The sequence below is a fragment of the Bactrocera neohumeralis genome, chromosome 5 (genome assembly GCF_024586455.1).
Source record: "Bactrocera neohumeralis isolate Rockhampton chromosome 5, APGP_CSIRO_Bneo_wtdbg2-racon-allhic-juicebox.fasta_v2, whole genome shotgun sequence".
NCBI classification, from domain to species: Eukaryota; Metazoa; Arthropoda; class Insecta; order Diptera; family Tephritidae; genus Bactrocera; species Bactrocera neohumeralis.
The window spans coordinates 51,050,077-51,073,416 of NC_065922.1; the positions used below are offsets into that span (position 1 = coordinate 51,050,077).

At 34.0% G+C, this 23,340-nt stretch overlaps 9 protein-coding genes across 22 annotated transcripts in view; 4 read left to right on the forward strand and 5 right to left on the reverse strand.

Annotated features, from left to right (window-relative positions):
• Window positions 1-2,040, reverse strand: part of LOC126760218 (histone deacetylase 4) — a 56,577-nt gene extending 54,537 nt beyond the window's left edge. The window contains exons 1-3 of one of the 7 annotated variants that reach the window (XM_050475675.1): window positions 1,596-2,040; window positions 387-874; window positions 67-110 (exon numbers count right to left, since the gene is read on the reverse strand). In XM_050475675.1, coding sequence (XP_050331632.1) covers window positions 67-100 — 34 coding nt within the window. In that variant the 5' untranslated portion in view covers window positions 101-110; window positions 387-874; window positions 1,596-2,040. The remainder of the gene's footprint in view (window positions 1-66; window positions 111-386; window positions 875-1,595) is intronic. The other 6 variants (XM_050475671.1, XM_050475670.1, XM_050475669.1 and 3 more) reach the window with 6 other exon arrangements.
• Window positions 2,041-2,388: 348 nt separating this feature from the next.
• Window positions 2,389-4,465, forward strand: LOC126760220 (basic-leucine zipper transcription factor A). Of its 4 annotated transcripts, XM_050475681.1 has the most exons (5): window positions 2,389-2,523; window positions 2,592-2,639; window positions 2,813-3,332; window positions 3,399-3,694; window positions 3,793-4,465. In XM_050475681.1, exons 3-5 carry the CDS (start codon window positions 2,836-2,838, stop codon window positions 3,936-3,938), a joined length of 939 nt encoding a protein of 312 aa, XP_050331638.1. In that variant the 5' UTR covers window positions 2,389-2,523; window positions 2,592-2,639; window positions 2,813-2,835; the 3' UTR covers window positions 3,939-4,465. The 4 variants fall into 4 exon arrangements, with proteins under 4 accessions (XP_050331638.1, XP_050331637.1, XP_050331635.1 ...); XM_050475680.1 differs by having other exon boundaries at window positions 2,389-2,639; XM_050475678.1 differs by lacking the exon at window positions 2,592-2,639 and having other exon boundaries at window positions 2,389-2,591.
• Window positions 4,466-5,021: 556 nt separating this feature from the next.
• On the forward strand, window positions 5,022-8,002 carry LOC126760322 (mitochondrial uncoupling protein 4). Of its 4 annotated transcripts, XM_050475885.1 has the most exons (7): window positions 5,029-5,129; window positions 5,203-5,306; window positions 6,103-6,406; window positions 6,916-7,019; window positions 7,090-7,584; window positions 7,680-7,837; window positions 7,900-8,002. In XM_050475885.1, the coding sequence occupies exons 3-7, from the start codon at window positions 6,140-6,142 to the stop codon at window positions 7,941-7,943; spliced, it is 1,068 nt and encodes a 355-aa protein (XP_050331842.1). In that variant the 5' UTR covers window positions 5,029-5,129; window positions 5,203-5,306; window positions 6,103-6,139; the 3' UTR covers window positions 7,944-8,002. The 4 variants fall into 4 exon arrangements, with proteins under 4 accessions (XP_050331843.1, XP_050331842.1, XP_050331840.1 ...); XM_050475886.1 differs by lacking the exon at window positions 5,203-5,306 and having other exon boundaries at window positions 5,022-5,129; XM_050475883.1 differs by having other exon boundaries at window positions 5,034-5,306.
• Window positions 8,003-8,693: 691 nt separating this feature from the next.
• On the reverse strand, window positions 8,694-10,251 carry LOC126760325 (RING finger protein 121). Its single transcript, XM_050475891.1, has 6 exons — window positions 10,052-10,251; window positions 9,823-9,999; window positions 9,604-9,758; window positions 9,315-9,543; window positions 8,943-9,178; window positions 8,694-8,884 (listed from the first exon to the last, which is right to left on the reverse strand). Exons 1-6 carry the CDS (start codon window positions 10,091-10,093, stop codon window positions 8,764-8,766), a joined length of 960 nt encoding a protein of 319 aa, XP_050331848.1. The 5' UTR covers window positions 10,094-10,251; the 3' UTR covers window positions 8,694-8,763.
• A 302-nt stretch (window positions 10,252-10,553) lies between these two features.
• On the forward strand, window positions 10,554-11,806 carry LOC126760323 (uncharacterized). Its single transcript, XM_050475888.1, has 3 exons — window positions 10,554-10,744; window positions 10,800-10,902; window positions 10,959-11,806. Exons 1-3 carry the CDS (start codon window positions 10,608-10,610, stop codon window positions 11,706-11,708), a joined length of 990 nt encoding a protein of 329 aa, XP_050331845.1. The 5' UTR covers window positions 10,554-10,607; the 3' UTR covers window positions 11,709-11,806.
• Window positions 11,735-12,723, reverse strand: LOC126760329 (uncharacterized). The gene is made up of 2 exons (XM_050475894.1): window positions 12,398-12,723; window positions 11,735-12,329 (listed from the first exon to the last, which is right to left on the reverse strand). Exons 1-2 carry the CDS (start codon window positions 12,585-12,587, stop codon window positions 11,791-11,793), a joined length of 729 nt encoding a protein of 242 aa, XP_050331851.1. The 5' UTR covers window positions 12,588-12,723; the 3' UTR covers window positions 11,735-11,790.
• Window positions 12,724-12,822: 99 nt separating this feature from the next.
• On the forward strand, window positions 12,823-14,174 carry LOC126760328 (TIP41-like protein). The gene is made up of 4 exons (XM_050475893.1): window positions 12,823-13,118; window positions 13,175-13,732; window positions 13,787-13,948; window positions 14,011-14,174. Exons 1-4 carry the CDS (start codon window positions 13,110-13,112, stop codon window positions 14,098-14,100), a joined length of 819 nt encoding a protein of 272 aa, XP_050331850.1. The 5' UTR covers window positions 12,823-13,109; the 3' UTR covers window positions 14,101-14,174.
• On the reverse strand, window positions 14,165-15,981 carry LOC126760326 (annexin B10-like). The gene is made up of 4 exons (XM_050475892.1): window positions 15,577-15,981; window positions 14,789-15,497; window positions 14,495-14,676; window positions 14,165-14,430 (listed from the first exon to the last, which is right to left on the reverse strand). Exons 1-4 carry the CDS (start codon window positions 15,586-15,588, stop codon window positions 14,374-14,376), a joined length of 960 nt encoding a protein of 319 aa, XP_050331849.1. The 5' UTR covers window positions 15,589-15,981; the 3' UTR covers window positions 14,165-14,373.
• A 614-nt stretch (window positions 15,982-16,595) lies between these two features.
• On the reverse strand, window positions 16,596-21,251 carry LOC126760324 (annexin B10). Of its 2 annotated transcripts, none has more exons than XM_050475889.1 (4): window positions 21,093-21,250; window positions 20,266-20,974; window positions 19,669-19,850; window positions 16,596-16,828 (listed from the first exon to the last, which is right to left on the reverse strand). In XM_050475889.1, exons 1-4 carry the CDS (start codon window positions 21,102-21,104, stop codon window positions 16,772-16,774), a joined length of 960 nt encoding a protein of 319 aa, XP_050331846.1. In that variant the 5' UTR covers window positions 21,105-21,250; the 3' UTR covers window positions 16,596-16,771. The 2 variants fall into 2 exon arrangements, with proteins under 2 accessions (XP_050331846.1, XP_050331847.1); XM_050475890.1 differs by having other exon boundaries at window positions 16,768-17,233; window positions 21,093-21,251.
• Between the last annotated feature and the right edge of the window lie 2,089 nt (window positions 21,252-23,340).

The window sequence follows — 23,340 nt, forward strand, 5'->3', positions numbered from 1 at the left end:
AGTGGAAGTAAATTTATCTTAGGTCTTATGTTCACAAAACACATTAATAGTTATACAATAACTTACCATGGTTTAATATTCTATTCTCTGGACTAGTCATCGTGATGAGTCTGTGGAAGAAAATATTTTGGCTTAATACAATATGCATATTATACTACATGTATTCATTTTTTTATATAAAATACTATTCTATTGCTTTTACAATAACTGTATACATATATTTGGCAATTATTTAATTATATAACAATAATTTTTTATAATTAACTAACATATACTATTGTTTTCGTATGATAAGACACTCAGAACACAATTTAGGGAGCCTTTATTGTAATAAATACATACATATGTATGTATATACATTGTAGAGAAATACATTATGTACATACCTTTGCGCACATTCCTTAAAAATTTCCAAGTTTTGATATTACATTATCATTTTCAAAAACTGATTGTTTATGTTGTTTTCTTATAAAAATAAATTTTTAAAGATGAACTCGTGAGTTATTCGCTTATTTTTTTATTGAGGATATTTAAATGTGCATAAGTGTAAGCACTTTTATTAACTGTTATTTAAAAATTTCAAATTGCTGCGACAATTTTCAAATCACATAAGCACTTGCGCAAAACACCCAACAATAGGTTATTTGGTCAAATTTCATACATTCGTAATTGTTTTTAATTATTTAATATTAAAATTCGTTATTTTTGTTGGGGTTTAGCGGCTTTTTGTATGTCTTAATTTCCACTTTATTCGTTTTATATTTTTATTTTTATTCTACATATGTATGTATATATTTTTTGCTGTATATTTATTGTTGTTTTACGATGTATCAGCATATACATATGTATGTATATGCATTTAATTTTAATTTAACTAAATACGGAAGATTTAATACACATTGCAATAACAATATAACATAACAACACACTTGTTACATAAAGCGACAAACGACCGAACAACAATCAATCGCGCAAAATAATGGAGTTGAACAGCAGACCACAAAGAGATGTATCCCAGATGGGTGCAGAACTTGTAAAGAGCGCAAGATTGATGTATCATTAGCAACTACTATAGCGGCAGCCGAATGTTGATACAGCGTTATTATAGTACAAAATGCGAGAGGCGGAAGTGGCAAGAAGGGTTTTATATACATATGTATGTAGTTAGTTATAACTGGAGTGAGGTAGCGCTGAGCGCTTTTTTCTATTGCATACGACATCATGTATAAAGAAAATTGTTTAGTATTAATATTTAAGGACACTTGTTTGAGGGTGTCACACATATAATATTTCCATTACCAGTTTGGTAATTTTACAAAAACATGGTATATGTATGCATAACATACATAAATGAAGAACGTAAAATGTTCGCAAAATACCGAAGTCAGACTGGCATAGAGAAAAAACCCATGTATTAAAAATTTAATAAAATTAGCTTCTTATGCCATGCCACAGATTTTTATAACATATACATTTCTATTAGAGTTATGATTTTATTTTAACTCCTTTGTGATAACTTCTGAAATACTGGCAATGTTAAATACATATCGACATATTTATGTATTTAAATACAAGTCTTATATGTCTATCCCCACCTTCTCTATGTAGCTTTGCGCTCGGTTGCTCACTAGTTCGTCACTTTTTTAATTGGAAACGAAGTCTCGGGAATCTCTCGAAACCTAATTAAGCACCAATTGTAACCTTAGTTTTGTTGTTGTCACTTTGCATTTGCACACTTATTAATCACGACCTTTGATTTGCCAAGATATTTTCATATATATTTGTTTCGGAACAATCCAAATGGTTTAATTTCACGGTCAATGTTTTCACTACCACATTTTAATCCAATCAGAACTTATTTACCAACTTTTGCTTTCGCCTTATGGAATTTTTTCACTTGGACTGATTTGATTTTCGATTTCAATCTCTTTTTCCACTTAATATCCTTCCACATTTAATTTCTCTATGTGTCACACGTTCCATTGGTGTTACCAGATAACATGTTTTATAACAAAATTCTACTTAAGTTCGTAAGGTTGTATAATCACTCATATTATTCACACATATAAGAAAATACTTTCTATACATATACATATTTATAAAAAATACAAAGCAATATTTCGAGTTATTTTATCTGAAACATAAACATTATAAATTATTGCATATACATATTTTTATCTAAAAATTTGCTTTCCAACAATAGATGTACAATTAACTAGTATTATGTCTCTTGGTCTTTACTTTTTTATTAAACACAAAAAGTGTGAAATAATTTTCTAAAACAAAAATCCCAATAAGTTAACACATTATTTTTGCCTTAGAATAGAAAATGCAACTCTGTATATTTGTGCATTTGGGGATTTGACATTGGAGTGATTCTTGTCTCCTCTTCTTTATGTTTATTTTGTTGTTGCACTAATTGCGTTTATCAGCATCTGTAGTAGAATTCCGAGATTTACTTTGAAAATATTTTATATTATTTAACAAAATTATCGGTGATAAACGAAATTTTACGCTGACAAAGTGAGTATTGGTCTTTTGAAAGTCTAATTAGAACGCCGTTTTATAATCAGAATCCCACAACTCAGCAGGTAATAAACAACACACAATATACGTATCTATATATATGTACATTTAAGGTAGGTAAATGACAGACAAAGAGATGGACAGAGGACAAAGGTGTTATATGTAGGTTGATCAGTTGCTATATTTTTATGCTATTTCATCAGTCACGACTCACAATAAACATACTTCAATATAATATGTCATTAAATAATAACATCGATAAGATTATTACTTCACCTTTTTACAGCTCGAGAATTGAACGTCAAAAAGATGGATATAAGCGATAGCTTTGATCATCAACAGCAACAACCGCAACAATCAGATAATCTACAACAGCAACATCAACAGCTGCAAATGCAATGTGAACCTACTTTTCAAACACAAATGATCAATCCTGCAGCCACGCCCATGCCCGTGCCATTTGCTGCACCAGCTACAAATGGATTTGAACCAACAACGATAAATCCATCATCTTCGCCTCCTTTCTTGTCTTCTGGTCAAGCCATTCCTTTACCACCACCACCGCAAATGAAATCACCTCTAATACCCCAACTGCAACAACAACCGCAAGGTTTAGAACAACAACATTACTTATTACAGCAACAGCAACGTTTAGGTAATGAAGTCGATATTGACTCATTACTACTCCAACAATTTAGCTGTTTAGGTACAACTGATCATGAGGATTTGGTTAGACAATTCCAAAGCCTTATGAATAATCAAGTAGATCAAGATGCAGCAAAATTCTATTTGGAAATGAGTAATTGGTAAGAATTAAATAAAAAAAAATACAAAACAAACTCATAGGTTTCATATGTTTTGCTATTTTGAAGGAATTTACAGACAGCTGTCGGTTGCTATTTGGATATTCATACTTTTCAAACGCTGCCTTCGATGAAAATACTTAACCAATCTCGACCAAGTGAACATCAACAGGCGTTTAGACTACAAAACGATGGTACCATCGACTGGCCAAACGGATGCTACTTAACAGCACCTAGTCAAAAGCGGCGCATTGAAGTGCCAGCTTTAAAGCCAGGAGAAACTTGTGATATTTTAGCTGATATTCCTCCAACTCAACCGGCGATTATGTGGAGATTATGCACACCTAATGGTTGGAATGTAGGAGGTAATTAAAGTAAACTTATTTATATATCTAAGTCCACAACCATTTAATATTGTTTATATACATTATTTCTAATGTTTATATTCGTATTGTGTGCACAGAACCCATATGGATGGTTCCGCCAGGCATGGCAGATTCCCAGGCTGAACTTAGTGACCGCATGTCACAGTTATTGATGTCGACAGATGCGTCCAATAGTGAAAGTTGTCCACAAGTGAATGTTGTGATATCAGTAAATATGGAATGAAAAGGCGTACATTGAGCGAATGCAGCGTGCGGGAGAGTGTTTATTTAAATAATATCTATACAATTTGTTTGTTTTACATTTTTAAACGATGTTCTTTGTAATGATCGTGAATTTTTGCTTTTTCCCCCATTCTTATACATATACATACATATAAATGCGTATACTTACATTTCTTTTACTATTTGTATTTCAAAAAATCTAAAAAAATGCATTGGTACTAATAAATTTAGAAATGGTTTAAAAATTTTATTATACCATAGAAGAGTAAGAACAATATTGTACTGTTTAAACACACATATTTACAAATAGGTATATTTTATACATATATGCATATATTGGCGTACATCTATTTACGTCTGTATATATATACATATGTAAAAATATGTTTTTTTTGCTTATGTATATGCAATTGTACGAGTACCTACATAAGTAAATGCAAACAAATTATTTTACACGCTCAATAGGAATAAGTATGCTTATTTAGTTTGAAATATAATAAAAAGTGAAGTTCATGGAGCTAAGAAAAAGTATTTAATTTTAAATTAAAAATAATTTTGGTTTTAGCGGCATAAACTATTCACGAAAAGATGTACGAAATTTATGCCCAGTTCGCTCAGTTAATTGCGTTCACGTAGACCCACTTGTTGTAGGGGTTATCGAAAACCCACCTGAACACAAAGAGAGCGACAGACTTCAGCGACATCTGTCAAATATTAAAATACACACGTTCTTATGGACACGGTTATGTAGTCGTGCAGCTGTCTAAATAACTGTGCCCTTATGTGTTCAGCACATGAATCTTGAAAAGTGTTAGTACATTTCAAAATATAGGTGCATAAAACAAAAGGTGTTCTTATTTCAAATTTAATGGCCAAAAAAATTTAATATTAAAATGCAAAATAAAAAATTTTTACATACTGACATAATTAACAAAATGTGTTTGTTATATGACATTTTATTTCTTGCCCATGATTACACGCGTTGTGTTGTGACGGATGACTTTGTCATCCGTATTGCAGTAGCTTTTGGGATTGCGCCTTTATGTTCATTACTTTTGACGTTTTGTCTGAAAAGTAGTTTTCATGTGTTTGTTAGGTATCGGCTTATTGTATTGTGCCATGAGTAGCGACGAACAGACTCTTGTTTTTAGTTTTGTTTTATAACTAATTTTTTTTTGCTTTCCTGACAGAGGTTAGTGAAATATTGATAAGAATCAAATCTATTATCAAATCACTTATTATCAAATACATTGCGCTGTGGAAAGGTATTCGAGTGTCTGCAAGAAAGTGGTGCTACACAGTTAAAGTGTCTGATTGTGATTCGATTGCTTTAGGGGATTCATTATGTAAAGTGGAATTGTGATAAATTGTAAGTGAAAGTTGCTAAATATAACTAGAAAAAATGCTTAATCAATTAGCGTACTTACCCACCAATAATGATAACGATAAAGATTTAAACTTAACTTGCATTCAAAAAACTCCTAAAGAAGGACAGTTTGTATGTAGTACGTTCAATATGTAATTACATACTTATGTACATATTCATTATTAGTACATGTACAACAAGACGTAATCGTAATCAAAATATTTGATCAGATCGGGTCACATGCAAAATATCACACAATCAGTGCCAATTTATTATACCCTCTTTGTATATAATTTGCTATATTTAAACCTGTGATAAGAAGTAAAAAAATTCAAATTGGAATAAAGGGGCCTGTTCAAATTGATTATGAAAGGCATGTTATTGATGTGGAAAAGCAATTGGATAAATATATTTTGCCTTTATTACTTGTATATGAAAATGAAGTGTACTTTGAACTTCTCAAATATTGTTTATTTTTTAAATATTTTAGTATGAATTGCATTTAATATTTGAATTTCACAAAAAATGTATTTTAATTTTTTATTAAGAAGTTAAATATCCCAGCATCTTTAGTGACTTTTTTATGCTTCTTGTAAGATACTTATGTATTAACATATGTATATACATATACATATTAAATTCATATAGTACCTAATACAAAACATTATTAGTTATAACAAATTATATAACTAAATTTCAGAAAAAGTCATCAAATAATTAGAAAATGTTCTGTGATATTAAAAATTGTTAAAAACATGTATAACGAAATAATGAGTAGATTATTACTATTTTCTTACAGAAATCGAGACTAAAAGAGTAATAGCAAAAGCCTTATAATGCAAAGTCAAACACAAAGCAATCCGGCAGGCGAACCACCGTCGCCTCCACCGGCGCCTCCAGCAGGACCTGCAACAAGGAATCAGTTACGTCCCGTCAAGTATGATTATGCAGATTCATTTGCTTGTACTTATGTAGTATCCGTTGTTGCTGCTTCCGTAGCAGAACTAACTACGTATCCACTGGATCTCACCAAAACTCGTTTACAAATACAAGGCGAAGCAGCTGCTAACAGCTTAAAAACCGACCTAGGCGTTAAACCAAAGGTAACTATAAAAAAGTGACAACATAATATACATACTTATACATATTTATTATCTCAAGTGTTAAGCAATTTTTGTTTTATTTTATAATTAAAACGAGTGCATAAATATCCGCTTGACAGCGGCAAATCCGATTTATAAGAATGCTTAAATTATTTATTCAAAATGTCCACAAAATTTCTATACTTGAAAGTTTTTACGGTAAAAATTATTATTTATGCATATGTGTTATGTCTATAATTATATTAGTATTCGATTTTAAAGTCGCATAAGTATATCTTCAGAGAAGTGTTCGTGCTTTCGTTTCAATAAATCCTGCATCCTAATAATTCGTCCATTGCATACCTTTTTTCCATTATTCATCCATAACCATAAGTATACGTAAGTCAATGTTTTATTCATTAGTCTGTTCGTTACCTCTAATTGCCGACTGGGGCGTAGTGCATTCATTCTACTCCTCTTACTCTCCTTCTCTCTCCCTGATTCTATGGTGATGTCATTGGACCAAGCAGTATCGTGGCATGTTGGCGACAGCGTTCGGCATTGTCAGGGAAGAGGGCACAATGAAGTTGTGGCAAGGTGTCACGCCAGCGCTTTATCGCCACGTCGTTTACAGGTAAATATAATGTGATTTCATTCGGAGAAATTCCTAACATTAACCTCTTTTAATATTTTGTATACTACAGTGGTGTGCGTATATGCAGCTATGACTTTCTGCGCCGTAAATTGGGTAACGATGAAAACGGCATAATTACGTTGCCGCTGTGGAAGTCGGCGCTTTGTGGTGTATCGGCAGGTGCAGTTGCACAATGGTTGGCTTCACCAGCCGACTTAGTTAAGGTACAAATTCAAATGGAGGGCAAACGTCGTTTAATGGGGGAACCGGCACGTGTCCATGGCGCAGCACATGCTTTCAAAGAAATTGTTCGCCGCGGTGGTGTAGCGGGTCTCTGGAAAGGCAGCGTTCCAAATGTACAGCGTGCGGCACTTGTCAATCTCGGAGATCTTACAACATACGACACTATCAAGCATATGATTATGATCAAATTGAATATGCCCGATTGTCATACTGTGCATGTACTATCCTCCATATGTGCTGGGTTTGTAGCTGCCATTATGGGCACGCCGGCAGATGTGGTGAAGACACGTATAATGAATCAGCCGACAGATGATAAGGGCAGGTAAGAGTCGCTTTGAAATTATAGTGATTTTAAACTTAAAACAAATTATTCTTTTCACTATTTATACTTATATGTATATGTATGTATATTTTTAGGGGTCTACTCTATAAAGGCTCCATCGATTGTCTGCGACAGACAGTGAATAAGGAAGGTTTCGCTGCTCTTTATAAAGGCTTCTTACCTTGCTGGATACGTATGGCACCATGGTCATTAACTTTCTGGCTGTCATTTGAACAAATTCGTAGCATGATCGGTGCTTCTGGTTATTAGTTTCTTTTGTGGAACCTTAGTGTACTCATATTAAGTGTTTTATAGGCGTCGCCGCTGTTGTTGCAAGCATACATGAGTTTCTCAAGTGATCGGAATATTAGAACGTTCTTTCAAAGTTCAATACGTTTTCAAAACATACAATACATAAGTACGAAAAAATATTTTTGATTTATTTCACATTGAACATTATGCATTATACGACTGCTAACAATATTACATCTATTTTGTCTTATATGCATGCTATCAACTGGAATATTATGTTTTTTAAAGAAAAAAAGGTGAAAAATCATTGCAAATGATGGTCAGGAGTAGCGAGTAGCGACAGATAAACGCGGTCAGGCAGCGGAAGTGATTAATTTAACACATATTTTTACGGTGTATGCGGATCTATTAATGTGCGCGTATCGGTAAAATGCGTTTCAATATACATATGTATGTATTAATGTCGTAAGAAATTTCAATATTTATTATTTACTAAACATACATACATACACACTTAAATATAGAAATATTGTAATAAATTATTTGAAGCCTTATATGCTGCGCTGCAGAATATCTTTAAGTAATTAAGGTGACAATATAATATTGTACAATGTAAATAAAGAATAAATAAGTTTTTTACATACATATTAATACTAAATTAACTATGTTTTACTTAATAATCCAAGGAGGAATTTCCCTAAAAAAATTAATTTTTTTCTAGGCAGTTCAGTTTTTATACGTGTACCGTAGCACTCAATATAATTCGTTATTAGGGTTCTGGCACTATATGACAATACGAACCTGACGGAACTAGATGCTACTACTTCAAGCTGTCATTACTACAATACAGTAACGAGTTTTTGATGTTGTATTAATTAATTTATTTTGCTGTGATTTACTTTGTTTCAAGTTATGACTAGAAGAGTTTTATTCTAAGCCCAATGCCCAATTAATGCCTTGTACAATGAAGAAAATAAGTGGTTGCCAAGCCACCAGCCATCGAATCCAATCTAATAAACGTCCATAAAGTACATGCGGTCTTTCCCAACTGTAATTAAATTACAAATTAACAACAATTGACTAGTTTTATACGAAATTTGACTTACGGATTGCAAAACATCTTTTTCAGATCAACCTTTTCCTTGCAGTAAGGGCAGGTCTGTTTTTTACCCACAATGCACCAGCCACGAATGCAGAATTCATGAAATATGTGATTGCAGGACAACTTATATGTATTTTCAAAGATACCCTCCTCCTTCACGCCAACCAGCAGTTGATTCCCGCAAATTGCGCAAACGTTGTTGTCCAGGTGGCGGGTCGGTATGCCTTGCGGTGTGTAGTACTAAACATATAGATAGATAGATAGATAAATGTTATGAGGTAATGCACCGCGACCTAGGGTCTATTGTGCCCTCTACTAAACATATACATTATTGTAATCAATTCTATACACATAAATTAAAAATTCACGAGTTTACCCCTATGTGTACCGCCATTTTCTCTGAACAAATTTCCGATATGTCGCGACCTAGTACACCAATATAGAGACCGTAGAAAACAAGCATCAATCCTGCGTCCATCCAAACATTAGGACCTTGATTAAATATAAAATTGAAGCCTACAAATGTAGCCATCATCACAATATAGCCTCCAATACCCAAAAAATAGCTAATCTGATATATTAGTAAAAACCATTTGTACACTAATCTGCAAAAATTGAAAATAATGTATTTAGTGCCAAACTGCCAACGTTCAGAATTGTATTACCTCGGAGTGGTGCGCTGTATTGGTTTGCTAACTGCTTTTTTGATAACAAATGCCGTTAACAGTGAAAACAATGTCCAAATGATAACAAATCGTATGAAATTGTAACAGATCGATATCACTAGTGGTATAATCCACATGGCAAGCAGTGTAACTGCCTATAATGGATTGAAGGATATTTTTCACATCTATACTTAAGTGCATAGCAAATATAAAAAATACCGAATAGGATTTGTAGTGACGTTTTTTCCATTCCACCAAAATAACCTGTGCCACAATTAGGGTTATGAAAAGAATAAGCACCATCTCTGAATGCATAGCCTCATGTCCTTTGTGCTTTTCATGCATCAATTGATGTTCGGCACGCATTCTTTCCTCCGGCGACATTTCCTCCAAAGACTACAAATATTTAAGTAAAATAAAAGTACCGCTTGCAACGAACTTTATTTACCTTATTAAAGTCCACAGGTGCATGCAATGCCGACACATCCATTTTAACTAAACTATTATACTACTTCCAAATAAATTAGTTATCCTCTTACTTTAATGTTAATTTCTATACATTTATAATACTTTTTATTATAAACTAATTTTTATTGTGTCACGGAGTACAAAGTGGACAAGGTCTGTCATTCACGACTTGGAAAAAATTAAAAAGTTCACAGTAGTGTCCATTATTTACAAAGGTTTTTATTGAACGCCTGCAACCACGTATTCATTTTTGTATTGTTTTGTATAAAAGGCTGAATATATAATTTTATGTGAAAGCTTATAATCAAAAATTAACCGATAGTGATTAAATCCCAAAAATGTTGTATATATGTATAAAAAACATACATGGTTGTTCTTAAATACAAAATCGAAAAATAATAATTCCCATAAAAAAATATTAAAAATTGTTAAAAAATTATTCGGAGTAATGAACAAATTATGAAAGAAACTATTGTGAACGGCATCTTTACAGAAAGGGGAAGACCGTCAAACACACAACAAAAATTTATTTAATTATGCCGCGACAACTTTGGGGAAAACTAAAAGAAACATCGGTGAAGGAAAATGAAACCGAAAAAATGGTGCCTGTAGCAGCAAAACGCACAAAACTCGAAGAAATGCAGGAGAAACTGCCATCCAGCACAAACAAATGGTAAAACTCATTGCTTTCATTTATCCTTAATGTAAATATTGTGTTTTGATTTTAGTGTCGAACTACAGGTGAAAAATCCCTTGGTGACACAAACAATAGAAGTTATGAAGCAAACTGAAATGTTGCAATCGCTTATTGACACCTATTCGAACAAATCGGTAATATCATACATGTATGTATATCTTGTATTATGGATTTTAATTTGCATTTACAGGGCTCATCGAATTACTTGCTAAATCCTTGTCAAATGATACCTGAGGTTGACTTCCCACCTGAAAATGCTGCAGATTTTATCAATGATGATAAATTTGCTAAGCCAATATGGTTTATACCGCCAATTGAAAGCAACTTTGCGCGCGGTGTACCACAGTCATATCCTCAAATCAACCCGAAAATATGTCGTGCTGCTTTACGAAAGGCAGTTTGTGGTCAACTTCGTGTATGTGGTTTCACAGATATTTCCGAATCGGCCTTAGTGTTATTCGCCGATGCAGCGCAGGAATTTATGCGTAACTTTATGCAACGGATTCGCGAAGTACATGCCAACAATCCACAGCTTGAAATGGAAAATGAAGTTGAAGTGAAAAGCTTGGAAAAGGCGTACTATTCTTTAACAAATGCGTCGTTAACAAATGTGCATAACTATTTTAAACATCAATTGGTCGCACGAAATCGTAGTGAAATTGCAGAATTCAATGGTGTACTTCAAGAGTATGATAAACTAATGAAGGAGAGTCAAAGTATGCAAAAGGAGGAATTTCAAGAAGGCGATTTCCTTAATATACTTGAAATGCCGGCATCTAATGATCCAAATGTCGGTGTGTTGAGTAGCGGTATGCAGGACATTCCCAATTCAGGAGGTGTTAGTGCACAAAGTGGCGTTGGAGTGCTAAGCATGCTCGAGGGTCAGTCACACATGTCTGTACAGCACACTGGATATACTGGTAGCACAATGGATTTGTAAATAGCCATTAGCAACATATTAAGGCGTTTAGTAATTAGTCTTTTAAAGTTTATTTCTCCTAATTAAAGAAGATAGATAAAAATTATGCTAATCTTAAATTTATTTTTTGTTTTATCTTTGTTTCATTCCACTTATTTTTACTACGCAACTTTGTGAACTCATTTCCAACTGGTTTGAAATGGAGAGTACCAACGCTATCACTTTTGTAGTGAAAATGTTTTTCTTTTCGTTCGGGTTTCGACGCCCAACCGTAAATTAGCTTTCCGCTGGTGATGTCTTCAGCAGTTACTGATGCCAAGTTAAAGAGTTCTTCTGGCGACTGTTCCTTTTCTTCACTGTCAACTTTTCGTCTTTTTATTGCAGGCCGCTGTGTTGGGCCTTGAGTTTCGAATTCAAAGTCTTCATAGGGGTTGACATAACAATCTGCTCCTGCGAGCAGTGTAACACGGTTTCTTCTCGTTTTTTGAACTTTTGACAGAGTGCCAATATTACAAAATTCAAAATTTTTCGCAATTAGCTCGGAAAGCTTCTTTCCGAGAAACTTCTGTGTTGACTCTGTCGCAATGAAGTCTAAATTAGCTTCCAAGTGATCTTCTAGCAAATAGCGGTTTGACTTTGGCCCTACAGTTGCAAAAGTCTTTAAAATATACCCATACATGTTAATTTAAGTAGTAAGTAATGTAAGTAACCTTTTTGTTCTAAAACGCTTTGATCCGATTTTTCAGGAGTGTTCTCTTTCAAGGTATTTTGTTTTCCTGTCTGCTGAAACATAGTATTAGTTAACAAAGTGGTGTCCGCCGCTTCCATGAACTGACGCATTTGTTCATCATCTCCATCATCGGAATCGCTCGAGTCCATGTCAATAGTTTTTGATACCATTATTTTATTTTCATTTATTTTATCAATTATTTTTGCTGTAATGTGATGTTTATTACCACAATGGCGCAATGTGATGATTAGCACGATCACAACAAAGTATACAAATTCACAATTGATTGCACCTAGTCAGCTGTTTCTGATATGTTCAGAACTTGTTAAAATAAATAATTAAAAAAATACATATGTATGTATATAAATATATGTACATATATACATTTAGGAACTATATGTCATATCAAAATCTAAAATGTTACTTTAAATAATTATGGATTTATTTTCAAAATACAAATTGAACAATCTTTCTAACTACAACAACTGGTAAGCGCTGGACATTCTGAAAAAGCGGCTTTGCCGACTGCAAGCGAATGTCAACGCAAAATAAAATAGCATAAAAACAAAATTTGTAAATTACATATATGAACTGCCTTTCTTTGGCGAAAATATAATTCATGTGCAGAAATAACAAATTATAAACCACAAAAACGCATAAATTGTATAAAGTATCCGTATTAAATTATAAGTATGATGGAGGTAAGTGCCTATGCAGAAGTGGACCATATACTGTTACTAATATTTTGTGTCCATAGGACGAATTGGTACCCCGCTTACCAGTTGACAGCGAGACAATTGACTTTCAGAATTGGCACATAAGCTACCTCAAATCACATATACTTAAAAGTATCTGCAAAAAGGGTCAAGATGACAATTGCACACAACATGAAGATGACTGCTGTGAGTTATGTACTTATCGCTATGCACTTGAACTGCCACACCTGCCCGATATGGTGTTCCACAAAAATAAGTTGTCACTAAAACACAAAGATGGCGCACTTTTAGAATTCCTTCCGATGGACTCATTACGCTTGGTTGAAAATGGAAAACAGCCACTGCAAGTTGCCTGTGCTCAAGAATGGAAGGAGAGCAGACCTGATTGTCATATGGAAGAAAAATTCAAACCATTTGATTGGACTTTTACTACCGACTACCAAGGTACCTTAAATGAAAAATTTCGTGTAGAAAATTCCGATATGTCATTGAATAAATTCAAACTGATGCAACGTGAGAAAATACTCTTTTATCATGATCTCACCTTGTTCGAAGACGAATTGCATGACAATGGGATTTCGTCATGTTCAGTGAAAATTGTAAGTTGTTAGTTTGGTTTGGAAGGCAACTAAATTAATTCATATTTTTTTCAGCGCGTTATGCCGTCGGGTTTCTTCATATTACTTAGACATTTCCTACGCGTCGATAATGTGTTGCTCAAAATGCACGATACGCGATTTCATTACGAGATCGAAAATAATTATATATTTAAGGAGTATACGAAGCGTGAAGCTACATACAGTGAGCTGAAAAATGTTAGCGCTTAAAGAAATGTATATAAAATATGTCTACAAATACTAATTATATTGTTTTTCAGGTACCACCGCCATTTTTCACCGTACCCAATGAAATTGAGAACTACCTACCGATTAAGGAAAAGAAAGCTTATAAATTGTATTTCAAGTAAAGAGTTTAAAAATTAACAATAATATGATAAGCAATTTTCAAAATAAAGATACAAAACCACCCAGTTTAAAAGTAGCTCCATTTTTTATTCAATTAATATTTGAGACTCAAAACCAAATTTAACAAAATTTCACATTGATACATGTTAAAAAACTTCAGATTATTTCAGTAAAAGCTGATATTTTGCTTGGAAACGGAAATGAGATGTGTTCATTTTTGAAAAGTAATTGAAACCCATTCAGTGATATCAATAGCAATGTAAGGTTATCGACTTCTAAGCTCCGCCAAGGAGTGCCGTCAAGGCTTTTTTGTAGTCTCCAGACGTCTCCGACTGAAAAGAGTTTGATTCGATTAAAGAAGTTTCATCATCGTTTGCACCGCTTTTGTTTACTTACCACAACAGCACTGTACAATGTACGATTATAAATGCGTTCGAATTCATCTTTGATATTCGCCAAATCGATTTCGGAACGACTCACAATTATTCGAATTAGAGTGTCATCATTTGTTCCCATGCCTTTCATGGCATTGTAAAGTCGATTGGCGAAAAAGGCAGCTTGTGACTGAACGCATTCAACTGCATAAAATAAGTGCATTCAAATGTATATTGTTATAATGATTTATAACATAATTAAAAAAATACGTAAATGAGTCATATGTTTAGATTATTTGCGAAATTTCACACTTACCAATCGCCATCATTGCATCATGTAACGCACCACTCATCTCATGCTTTATTGCTTGCTCAATAGTCTGTCCGGAGAGCTCTTTGTATTCATCGAAGATGAGCCGCAATTGTGCGAAACTGCTGTGCGACATAATACGATTGAAGACGGCTTCATCTGTGCCCAACATGGCTTCCCCAGCCGCATATAAAGCCTCGGCATCTTCGTGCGCTTTAATCGCGTCAACAGTGCCTGCGGGATCGCGTACTCCTGTGACAATGAGTGTCAGCAAACGACGGAAAAAACCAGAGGTTTCACTACACATCTGTTCCGCCAGCGGGCGATCATATATTGCTTCATAAGCAGCAACAATTTCATGCATTTCTTCATTCGTTTTGGTACATAGTATTTCGACGAGCGTCTCCTCATCGGTGCCCATGCCAGCCATAGCATTATGCAACTGCTTACATAAATATTCAACTGGTGGTGTCATTAAAGCCAAAATAACATCTTCAAATTTTCCACCCAATTCACTTTTCAAATCCTTGATTAAGTCACGGCCTAACTCTGTTTCGAATTGTGCCTTGATTTGTTGCCTCTGGGCATTTGTACGAGCGGTAAGAATGTTGATGATTTCGTCCTCGTCCGTACCGAAACCTTTCATTGCGGCGCGTAACGCCTGTGCATCTGCTGAGGCGTCAAAAGGGGCTGCGGGAACAACTGTGGGCGTTGGCTAATTGAAGCAATAATAATTACATGTAATGTACATGCCTTGTTATTCCATTCATCACATTCTAAGTTTATTTACTTACTGTATAATCCATTTTAATACTTTTAATTGCTTTGATTAGCTCAAATTATTGCAATTTTATAACGATTAAAATATTCTGACGTTTCAGTAAAATATGTATTTATGTATGTACATAAAATGCTTCTTTCGTTTCTTGTTTACTTCTGAAAATTCATTAGCAGACTAAAAACCAGCTACTTTCACTTAACTACTCGCACGGTGAATGGAAGCTCCCGCGTATTAAAAATATTGTGTGACGACTATACTCGTATTTGTATGTATGTATGTGTAGCAATTAAATGCATATGTATAGTTGTTAAAGTGCATTGCATATGAAATGATAATCGACTCTTTGAGCTTTTTATTTTTTCTCTTTTCTACGTGGAGATTCAAATACACCAGTCAACAAATTTCCAAATAAATATTTTAAGATAATAAATTATTGATTTTTTACCAAACATCTTGGCCGGAGTGTGAGATATATAATTGAAATTCAGAGAGAATCCCTTCCTGTTAATTGTATGTCTGTGTGTCAAAAATGGGTTGAATTGATTCAATGTTTCCTTTAGCCCCCATATACCCGATATAAAGAAATTCGAACATCCGGCTGACTTTATACCGCATATATCGGCCAATAACTAAGATATCTCAATGAAAATGACAGAACATGTTTTTCTGATGCACTGTTACACTTTGTGCCTAAAACAGTTAAAATTGGTCGAAAACTTGACCTAGCCCCATATAACAAACATTTAACATCCGGTTGACTTTACTCCATATGATTGGTTATGGTCGAATATGTCGGTCTGTGTATGAGTTATATGAGCTGGAATTCCAGTATTCTCGTTGATGCTTTGCACCTCAAGGTATTTCTCTGGCTTTGGTTCTTGCAAGTTGCGAGAGTGTAAAATGTTCGGTTACACGCTCTTAGCTTTTCCTTAATTGTTTTAATAACCATTTTGGCAACACCTGAAGGTATTTCCTATATACATACATACATATATAAATATTATATTTAAATTATATATTAAATTTTAAATATTTGTCTATTTGCTTGAAACTTGTTTCATTTCAAGCGCTAAAATTTCTTTATTGCGCTAAAGACAACATAAAATTGTTCTACGTTAAAATCTTTGATGTTTCTAATGTCAACTAATTATGTTGTTAAATATTTCAAATATATATTCTGGGTTGATTTAGAAGAGTATTATTGCAGCTTATGCTCCACCCAACAGCGCAGCCAATGCATTTTTGTAGTCACCTGATGTTTCCGCCTAATAAAAAAATAAATTTTTAATGGTAAATATTTCGAAATAGTATGTAATACATAAATATGTGCACATTCAAAACATATTTTCACAAAAACATTTAATGATTTTGTTAAACAATGAGAAAAAAGATATTCGTATAGATATGTATGTTAGCAACATTTTATAAATATTTGATGCATTCAAGAGTTAAGCATTGCATTCATAACTGTATATTTCTAATGCTTTACTTATTTTTGAATTTTTGTATTGAAAACGATTTTATTTTGTATGGAAAAATCTAAATGAGGTTAAAATATATAATTTCCTTGAATATAGTTTAGTTACAATGGTTTTTGTTAATTCACATACATATGTAGAAAAGTCAATATTCAGTTAATTAATAATTTGTGCAATTCGAATACTTACTTCCTATATGACGGTACATTCATCAAACAACACAACAATAAAAATATGAAAAAAACGAAAGGGAAGGAAACATATTTATGTATTTTTGTTACTAAAACTAATTATGCTTAAAAGGCAGACCATTACACGTAACTAGTTTCGGATGAGTGCTACTCTAAGCTACTAATATCTCAATGCAACAACGACTCTATCCTCTTTTCGGACTAAACTAATTGTTTTTTTCATTGGTTGTGTAAACCTTGAAACATAAAGCTTTTAGGCTATTCCCCTTAAAGCTTCTAGGCCATCCTTTTATAGAGTATACTACAAGAAATCCTTTTATAGAGTATACTACAAGAAATGAGAAGCAAATTTTGGTCTATGTAAACGAGATAAGCTGCTCAGGCATGTAATAATAATTAGGAAGAACTTAGGTGAATAGAATTCATCCTTTAAACACTTACCATTTCAGTATTTAATTAATGACTTTTCTTCAACAATAATCTTCAAATATACATAAGTGTTATTAAAATCGAGCCATTTTCATAGAAACATTTTTTTTGTTTTTGGTAATACGATATACATACATAGGTTAGGTTAGGTTAATTTTGTAGGCCAATAAGCCACGCATAGACCAGTTAGACCCTTTGCGATACCAGACTGAGTTCACTTGCTAAGTCTAATACTATACACAAATGTACTATATTTTTTCTGATTTTTGTATGTGCATATTTGCTTAATCTCAAAACTACTTCAAAGCAATTAAAATTTTTTCCTTTAAAAACCATAACTTCATTTTTTTTATCAAAAAAAGACATTGTATTTCACACAAAAGAGTTAAATGGCCAATTAAATCAAATTAAGCTCTCAATCAGCTGTTTAGATCATTTAAAATTGTTAGCCGCATTTTAGTAATTTCAACAGTTCTATTTTTCTATTTGTTGAGTTTGCTAAGCCAAATACAAAAGCAGAAATCATGAGCATGTCTTCCGCAGAAGCTTGAAAGATTTACCTTACAATTTGGGAAAGAGTCGCAGAAAGTTTCGAGCACAAAAAAGCCATCGAATTTTTGCTTATATGTGGTAAAGCAGTCTCATATAATTCGTAATTCATCAAATCAGATGCATAAGTTTTGATTTAGAGCCACTTAACGAATATTAGTGATTATTAAAATCTGGTTTGCTTTAAATGCGTTTATTGCAATGGCGGACCTGTCTTCTTCCTTTCCTTCGTTTGTTAAGGCAGGCAAACCTTTGCACACTCGCTTTCGAAGGAGGCTCGCAGCCATACACTACACTCGTACACTTGAACACTTGGCAAATAAACAAATGCTTAACACTGCATTCATATCGATTTCACTTATTTGCGCACATATAATTTCTATATTTATGTTGAAAACCATTATTTTTTACTATTTTCCTCAATATTTACGATTTTTTTTTCAATTGCAACACAAGCACTGCGAAAGTATATTCGGAACTGATTAAATGGCGCCGGAAACACAGGGTTGCACTTTTTCATGTAAGTGGATGTTGTGGGGTGCATTGTCATTATCGAAAACTTATCATATTAAAAATTATTCAATTATTAATTCTAATATTGAATTAAAAATATTATAATTTAAAATATTGTATACTTACTAAGGTTAAGAGTAATTTCATTATTTATAAAAAAAATATTATTTAAAAATTATTTATTAAGATTTTTTACGCAAAAAATGTAACCCTGCGCCTTTAAAAGTTCCGGCGCTAAAAGTTTGGCGTTGGTCAGTTTCGAACATTTACTCGCGTCGCGTTTGTTGCAATTCGCTAAATTTGTGAATATTGTGTAAAATACATATTGGTGAAAAATTATATATTTTTGAAAAATTTTCGATTAGTGTTACTGCCAATATGCCGTTAAGTGAAAAATAAGTCGCGGCAGTAGTTTTCAATTGTAAATGAATGAGTGAAGTGTGTGCGTGTAGAAAGAAGAGTGTGCCATCGTGATTTCTTTGAGAAAAATATGAATTGGCTTCGTTTATGCTGAGAAAGAAATGGCAAAGGAAAGTCAAAAGTCAAATTGAGGTTTGTTATTTATAAAGAAATAATTATTATGTAGAATAATATGAATATATCCTCCCAAGGTTGAACTTCAAAAGGAACTTCCCGGTGAGAATATACTCTATAAGTGAATGGCGAAGAGGTTTAGTAGGGGAAGACAATATTACCTATCTATACCGACAGGTATAGTTGTAGGTACAGGGATATACTAAGAGAAGTTTGATAATTCTCTATATAACTCAGCTAGCATCTTCCCAGCGGAAATACTGGGTGTAGAAAAACTCAAAATTTAAGGGTAATTTTTTCTACCTACAAATTTTACACGCATCCACTTTGTGATCTAAAGCTTCTGAATCTATATATTCTGAAACTAGATAAGTATAATGGTGTCGTAATCGATTTGTTCAGTTCACTTACCACAATAGCACTGTATAAGGTACGATCGTAAATGCGTTCGAATTCATCTTTAATAGTACCCAAATCGATTTCCGAACGACTCACAATTAAACGTATGAGCGCAGCATCATTTGTACCGGCTCCATCCATTGCCTTGTAGAGGCGATTGGCGAAAAAGGCGGCCGGTGACTGAACACATTCGACTGCATAAGCAAAAATTTAATAAAATTAAACCGGAAGTCAAGAAAATAAGAGATACATATATGTATATCCCATATATATGTATAAATATGCATGTAAATACAATAGGGCGGTGCATAGTCACGTTATTTAAAAACGTTTTCCGACAGTTTGTAATATCACTATAAAGGTTTACGTTTTAGACTCGTTTGAGTCTTCATAGAATATTTCGAATACTTACTCTTATCGGAAATGATTGACCACTGCCAATTGTAACCGGCACTCATATTCAATCTCTTGCCTTTCATAACATTAACATATTTATACTTCTTTATTTAAAGACCACCCTATTATACGTACATACAAACTGCATATACATAGTTAGCAATAAAGTTGTGAATAATTAATGAAATATGCAAGCAAAATGCTTCCACTTACCAATAGCAATCATTGCATCATGCAACGCGCCATCCATCTCATGCTTGATCGCTTGCTCAATAGTCTGTCCGGATAATTCTTTGTATTGATCGAAGATGAGCCGCAACTGCGCGAAACTGCTGTGCGACATAATGCGATTGAATACTTCTTCGTCTGTGCCGAGTTTGGCCTCACCAGCCGCATATAAAGCTTCAGCATCTTCGTGCGCTTTTCCCGCATCAACAGTACCAATGGGATCGCGTACGCCCGTTACAATTAAGGTCAACAGACGACGAAAATGTCCCGAAGTTTCACTACACATTTGCTCTGCCAGCGGCCGATCATATTTTGCCTCATAAGCTCCGACTATTTCCTGCATTTCCTCATTCGTTTTGGTACATAGTATTTCGACGAGTGTCTCCTCATCGGTGCCCATGCCGGCCATAGCTTCGTGCAACTGCTTGCATAAATACTCCACGGGCGGTGTCATTAAAGCCACAATCACATCTTCAAATTTACCACCCAATTCGCTCTTCAAGTCATCGACTAAGTCACGCCCGAATTCCGTTTCGAATTGCGCCTTAATTTGTTGGCGTTGTGCATTGGAGCGCGCAGTGAGCAAGTTGATGATTTCCTCCTCGTCCGTGCCGAAACCTTTCATGGCGGCGCGTAGTGCCTGTGCATCCGCGGAGGCGTCAAATGGGGCGGCGGGCACTACAGTGGGAGTTGGCTAATGAAGGCGTTGAAATATTTGATGACGCATCGCAAGGAATGTGAACGAATAGATTTGGGTATAAAATCAATATGCTAAACGAATGGTGTCTACAAATATTTTCATATTTACTCACTTTGTAATCCATTTTATTACTGGGATGGTCTCAAAATTGCTCTAATTTATATCAAACTTGAATAATATGTGGTTTAGATAGAATTATACTTTCTTTAAGCTCAAGTCACTTGTTTACTTCTCAAAAGCCATTAAACGACTGAATACCAGCTACGCTCATTTAACTGGTCTTACGTTGAATGGAAGCTCGCGCTCAGTGACATATGCACGTATGCATGTATGTTTGTATGAACTTTACAGTATATACATATATATTTATATATATATATTTGTTAGGAATGCAAAAATTACACTCGCCTCAAAGATAGTCGACTCATCGCGCTTGTTTTGTCTTTGGCCCCCAATAAAGTATGTTTGTACTAAAGTTTTTGTAATAATTTGGGTTGAGCGCCTATATCATAGACATATGTATATACTATGTGTACATTTTCTATATTTAATCGCCGCAGGCACGCAACGTAGAATACCAATGACTTTAAGTTAGATAATATTGTGATTTCAATTCGTATAACTGTAAATGAACAAAGCTTTCTATGTCCAAAATACACTCGAAGCTGGACCTTAACTTCTATTGTTTTATTCTCGTGTCTGGTTGTTATATACGGTCCACTCAAGCCTGAGAATGATAATCGCACGTAATGTAGGAATCTCTCTAGCAAACCATTATTCCATAATTTTGACGTTTTGAATCCAATGAATCGAATTAATACTTCGTAAAAAACTTTTAGATTTCTTCAAAAAGTAATCAGAGTCAATGCACAGAAATTTAGTAATTTTACGACGAACGTACAAATTAATTCAATTGTACTAAAAAAGTAATTCTGACAAAAAAGTACCCGGAAATTGTAAATAAAATGCTAAATATTTAATTATTCTTCAATATGTATTTGGTCGCCTTCAAAGTAATTCCCAACAGAAGTAATACACTTATGTCAACGATTTTTCGTTTTTTGGGATGGCTTTTAGCTCCTTCAGCGAATTTTTGTTTTATCTCTTCGATTGACTGAAAATGGTTTCCACGGAGCGACAATTTGGGGACCAAGAAAAAATCACACGGAGCCAAATCTGGTGAATACGGTGATTGATCGATAGTATTCATTGCGTTTTTGGCTTTCAATTCGGTCACAATCGTGGCTCGATGCGATGGTGAATTGAATTGTACTTCCACGATTCCGGTCATTTTCGATGGACGTTCTCACCCAAACGCCTTAATACGTCCAAATAAAACTTCTTATTGACTGTCTGTCCCTCCGGAACAAATTTATGAAACTAGGAATATCGAAACAAACACTGAGTATCACCTTGATTTTTGTGCGGCTTTAGCCTGGTATTTTTGGTTCCGACTTATTTTTTCCCTCCGTTCCGATGATTGTTGACTTGTTTGCATGCCAAACTCATAAATCCATGTCTTCATGAATATGGAAACACATAAATCCATGCCTTCATTAATATGGGATCTTAATTCGCACGATCAAAGAGACCCTCTTTATCGGGACGAGTCGAGCAAGAACGCGTTCCACCCCCAAAATATGCACCAAAATCATTGCAACGGACTCGCGAGAAATGCGAGGTCTCTTGAGATCTCTTTAACACTTGCTTGACGATTTCCAAGCACCATATCGTTCACTTTTTTAATATTTTCATCAGTTGAAGAGGGAAAAGGTCGTCCAGAATGAGGCATGTCTTCAACGATCTCTCGACCGTCTTTGAAGGCTAAACCACTAAAATTTTAATCACAGTAAAACTGAATCACCGCAAGGCTTTTCCAACATTCGTAAAGAATCCACACACGAAATTTGTTTGAAATACAAAATTTTAGACAAATTCTTTATTTGATATTTTTATCCATTGTAGAAATAACAACGCACTACTGAGGTGTACCGACTTAAACAGCTTCTATAAAGAAACTGTTTGACAGATCGCGCTCATATTTGACAATAGTAATTAAAGATAGTCCTACCAACTTAGCAAAATACATTTTTTTTGAAATATCATTTACCCGGGGAATTTAATTACAATTTCCGGGTGCTTTTTCTTTTCTTTTAAGATTTCTGTTATCTGGATGGCTCCATTAGCCATCCGTAAAACAAAATTCTATAATAATATCCAAAATTTACCGGTAACTATAATACAGTAGCACTCCGCAACAGAAGTTAAAGTCAGAGAGTAGACTGTGGTCTTAAATTTAAGAATCTTTAAAATATAGTTGGATCGAGATTTGATGGCCTGAGCTGTGGACTCGAACGTGA

Bases quoted from the DNA above. Each gene is read 5' to 3' on its own strand.
- LOC126760220 (XM_050475680.1), top strand. From the start codon at position 2,836: ATGGATATAAGCGATAGCTTTGATCATCAACAGCAACAACCGCAACAA. The intron at 3,333-3,398 runs GTAAGAATTAAA...GCTATTTTGAAG, and splicing joins TATTTGGAAATGAGTAATTG to GAATTTACAGACAGCTGTCG. The intron at 3,695-3,792 runs GTAATTAAAGTA...TTGTGTGCACAG, and splicing joins TAATGGTTGGAATGTAGGAG to AACCCATATGGATGGTTCCG.
- LOC126760326 (XM_050475892.1), bottom strand. The intron at 14,677-14,788 runs GTAAGTGTGAAA...TATTTTATGCAG, and splicing joins TGATGCAATGATGGCGATTG to TTGAATGCGTTCAGTCACAA. The intron at 14,431-14,494 runs GTAAGTAAACAA...AACTCTTTTCAG, and splicing joins CATTGTACAGTGCTGTTGTG to TCGGAGACGTCTGGAGACTA.
- LOC126760322 (XM_050475886.1), top strand. From the start codon at position 6,140: ATGCAAAGTCAAACACAAAGCAATCCGGCAGGCGAACCACCGTCGCCT. The intron at 6,407-6,915 runs GTAACTATAAAA...TGGACCAAGCAG, and splicing joins ACCTAGGCGTTAAACCAAAG to TATCGTGGCATGTTGGCGAC. The intron at 7,838-7,899 runs GTGCTTCTGGTT...AGTGTTTTATAG, and splicing joins ACAAATTCGTAGCATGATCG to GCGTCGCCGCTGTTGTTGCA.
- LOC126760329 (XM_050475894.1), bottom strand. From the start codon at position 12,587: ATGGTATCAAAAACTATTGACATGGACTCGAGCGATTCCGATGATGGA. The intron at 12,330-12,397 runs GTTACTTACATT...TTGCAACTGTAG, and splicing joins AAGCGTTTTAGAACAAAAAG to GGCCAAAGTCAAACCGCTAT.
- LOC126760324 (XM_050475889.1), bottom strand. The intron at 19,851-20,265 runs GTAAGTGGAAGC...TTGCTTATGCAG, and splicing joins TGATGCAATGATTGCTATTG to TCGAATGTGTTCAGTCACCG. The intron at 16,829-19,668 runs GTAAGTGAACTG...TTTTTTTATTAG, and splicing joins CCTTATACAGTGCTATTGTG to GCGGAAACATCAGGTGACTA.
- LOC126760328 (XM_050475893.1), top strand. The intron at 13,733-13,786 runs GTAAGTTGTTAG...TATTTTTTTCAG, and splicing joins CGTCATGTTCAGTGAAAATT to CGCGTTATGCCGTCGGGTTT. The intron at 13,949-14,010 runs GTTAGCGCTTAA...ATTGTTTTTCAG, and splicing joins CATACAGTGAGCTGAAAAAT to GTACCACCGCCATTTTTCAC.
- LOC126760325 (XM_050475891.1), bottom strand. From the start codon at position 10,093: ATGGATGTGTCGGCATTGCATGCACCTGTGGACTTTAATAAG. The intron at 9,544-9,603 runs GTAATACAATTC...CAATTTTTGCAG, and splicing joins ATACAGCGCACCACTCCGAG to ATTAGTGTACAAATGGTTTT. The intron at 8,885-8,942 runs GTAAGTCAAATT...ATTTAATTACAG, and splicing joins AAAAAGATGTTTTGCAATCC to TTGGGAAAGACCGCATGTAC.
- LOC126760323 (XM_050475888.1), top strand. From the start codon at position 10,608: ATGCCGCGACAACTTTGGGGAAAACTAAAAGAAACATCGGTGAAGGAA. The intron at 10,745-10,799 runs GTAAAACTCATT...TTTTGATTTTAG, and splicing joins CCATCCAGCACAAACAAATG to TGTCGAACTACAGGTGAAAA. The intron at 10,903-10,958 runs GTAATATCATAC...TTGCATTTACAG, and splicing joins ACACCTATTCGAACAAATCG to GGCTCATCGAATTACTTGCT.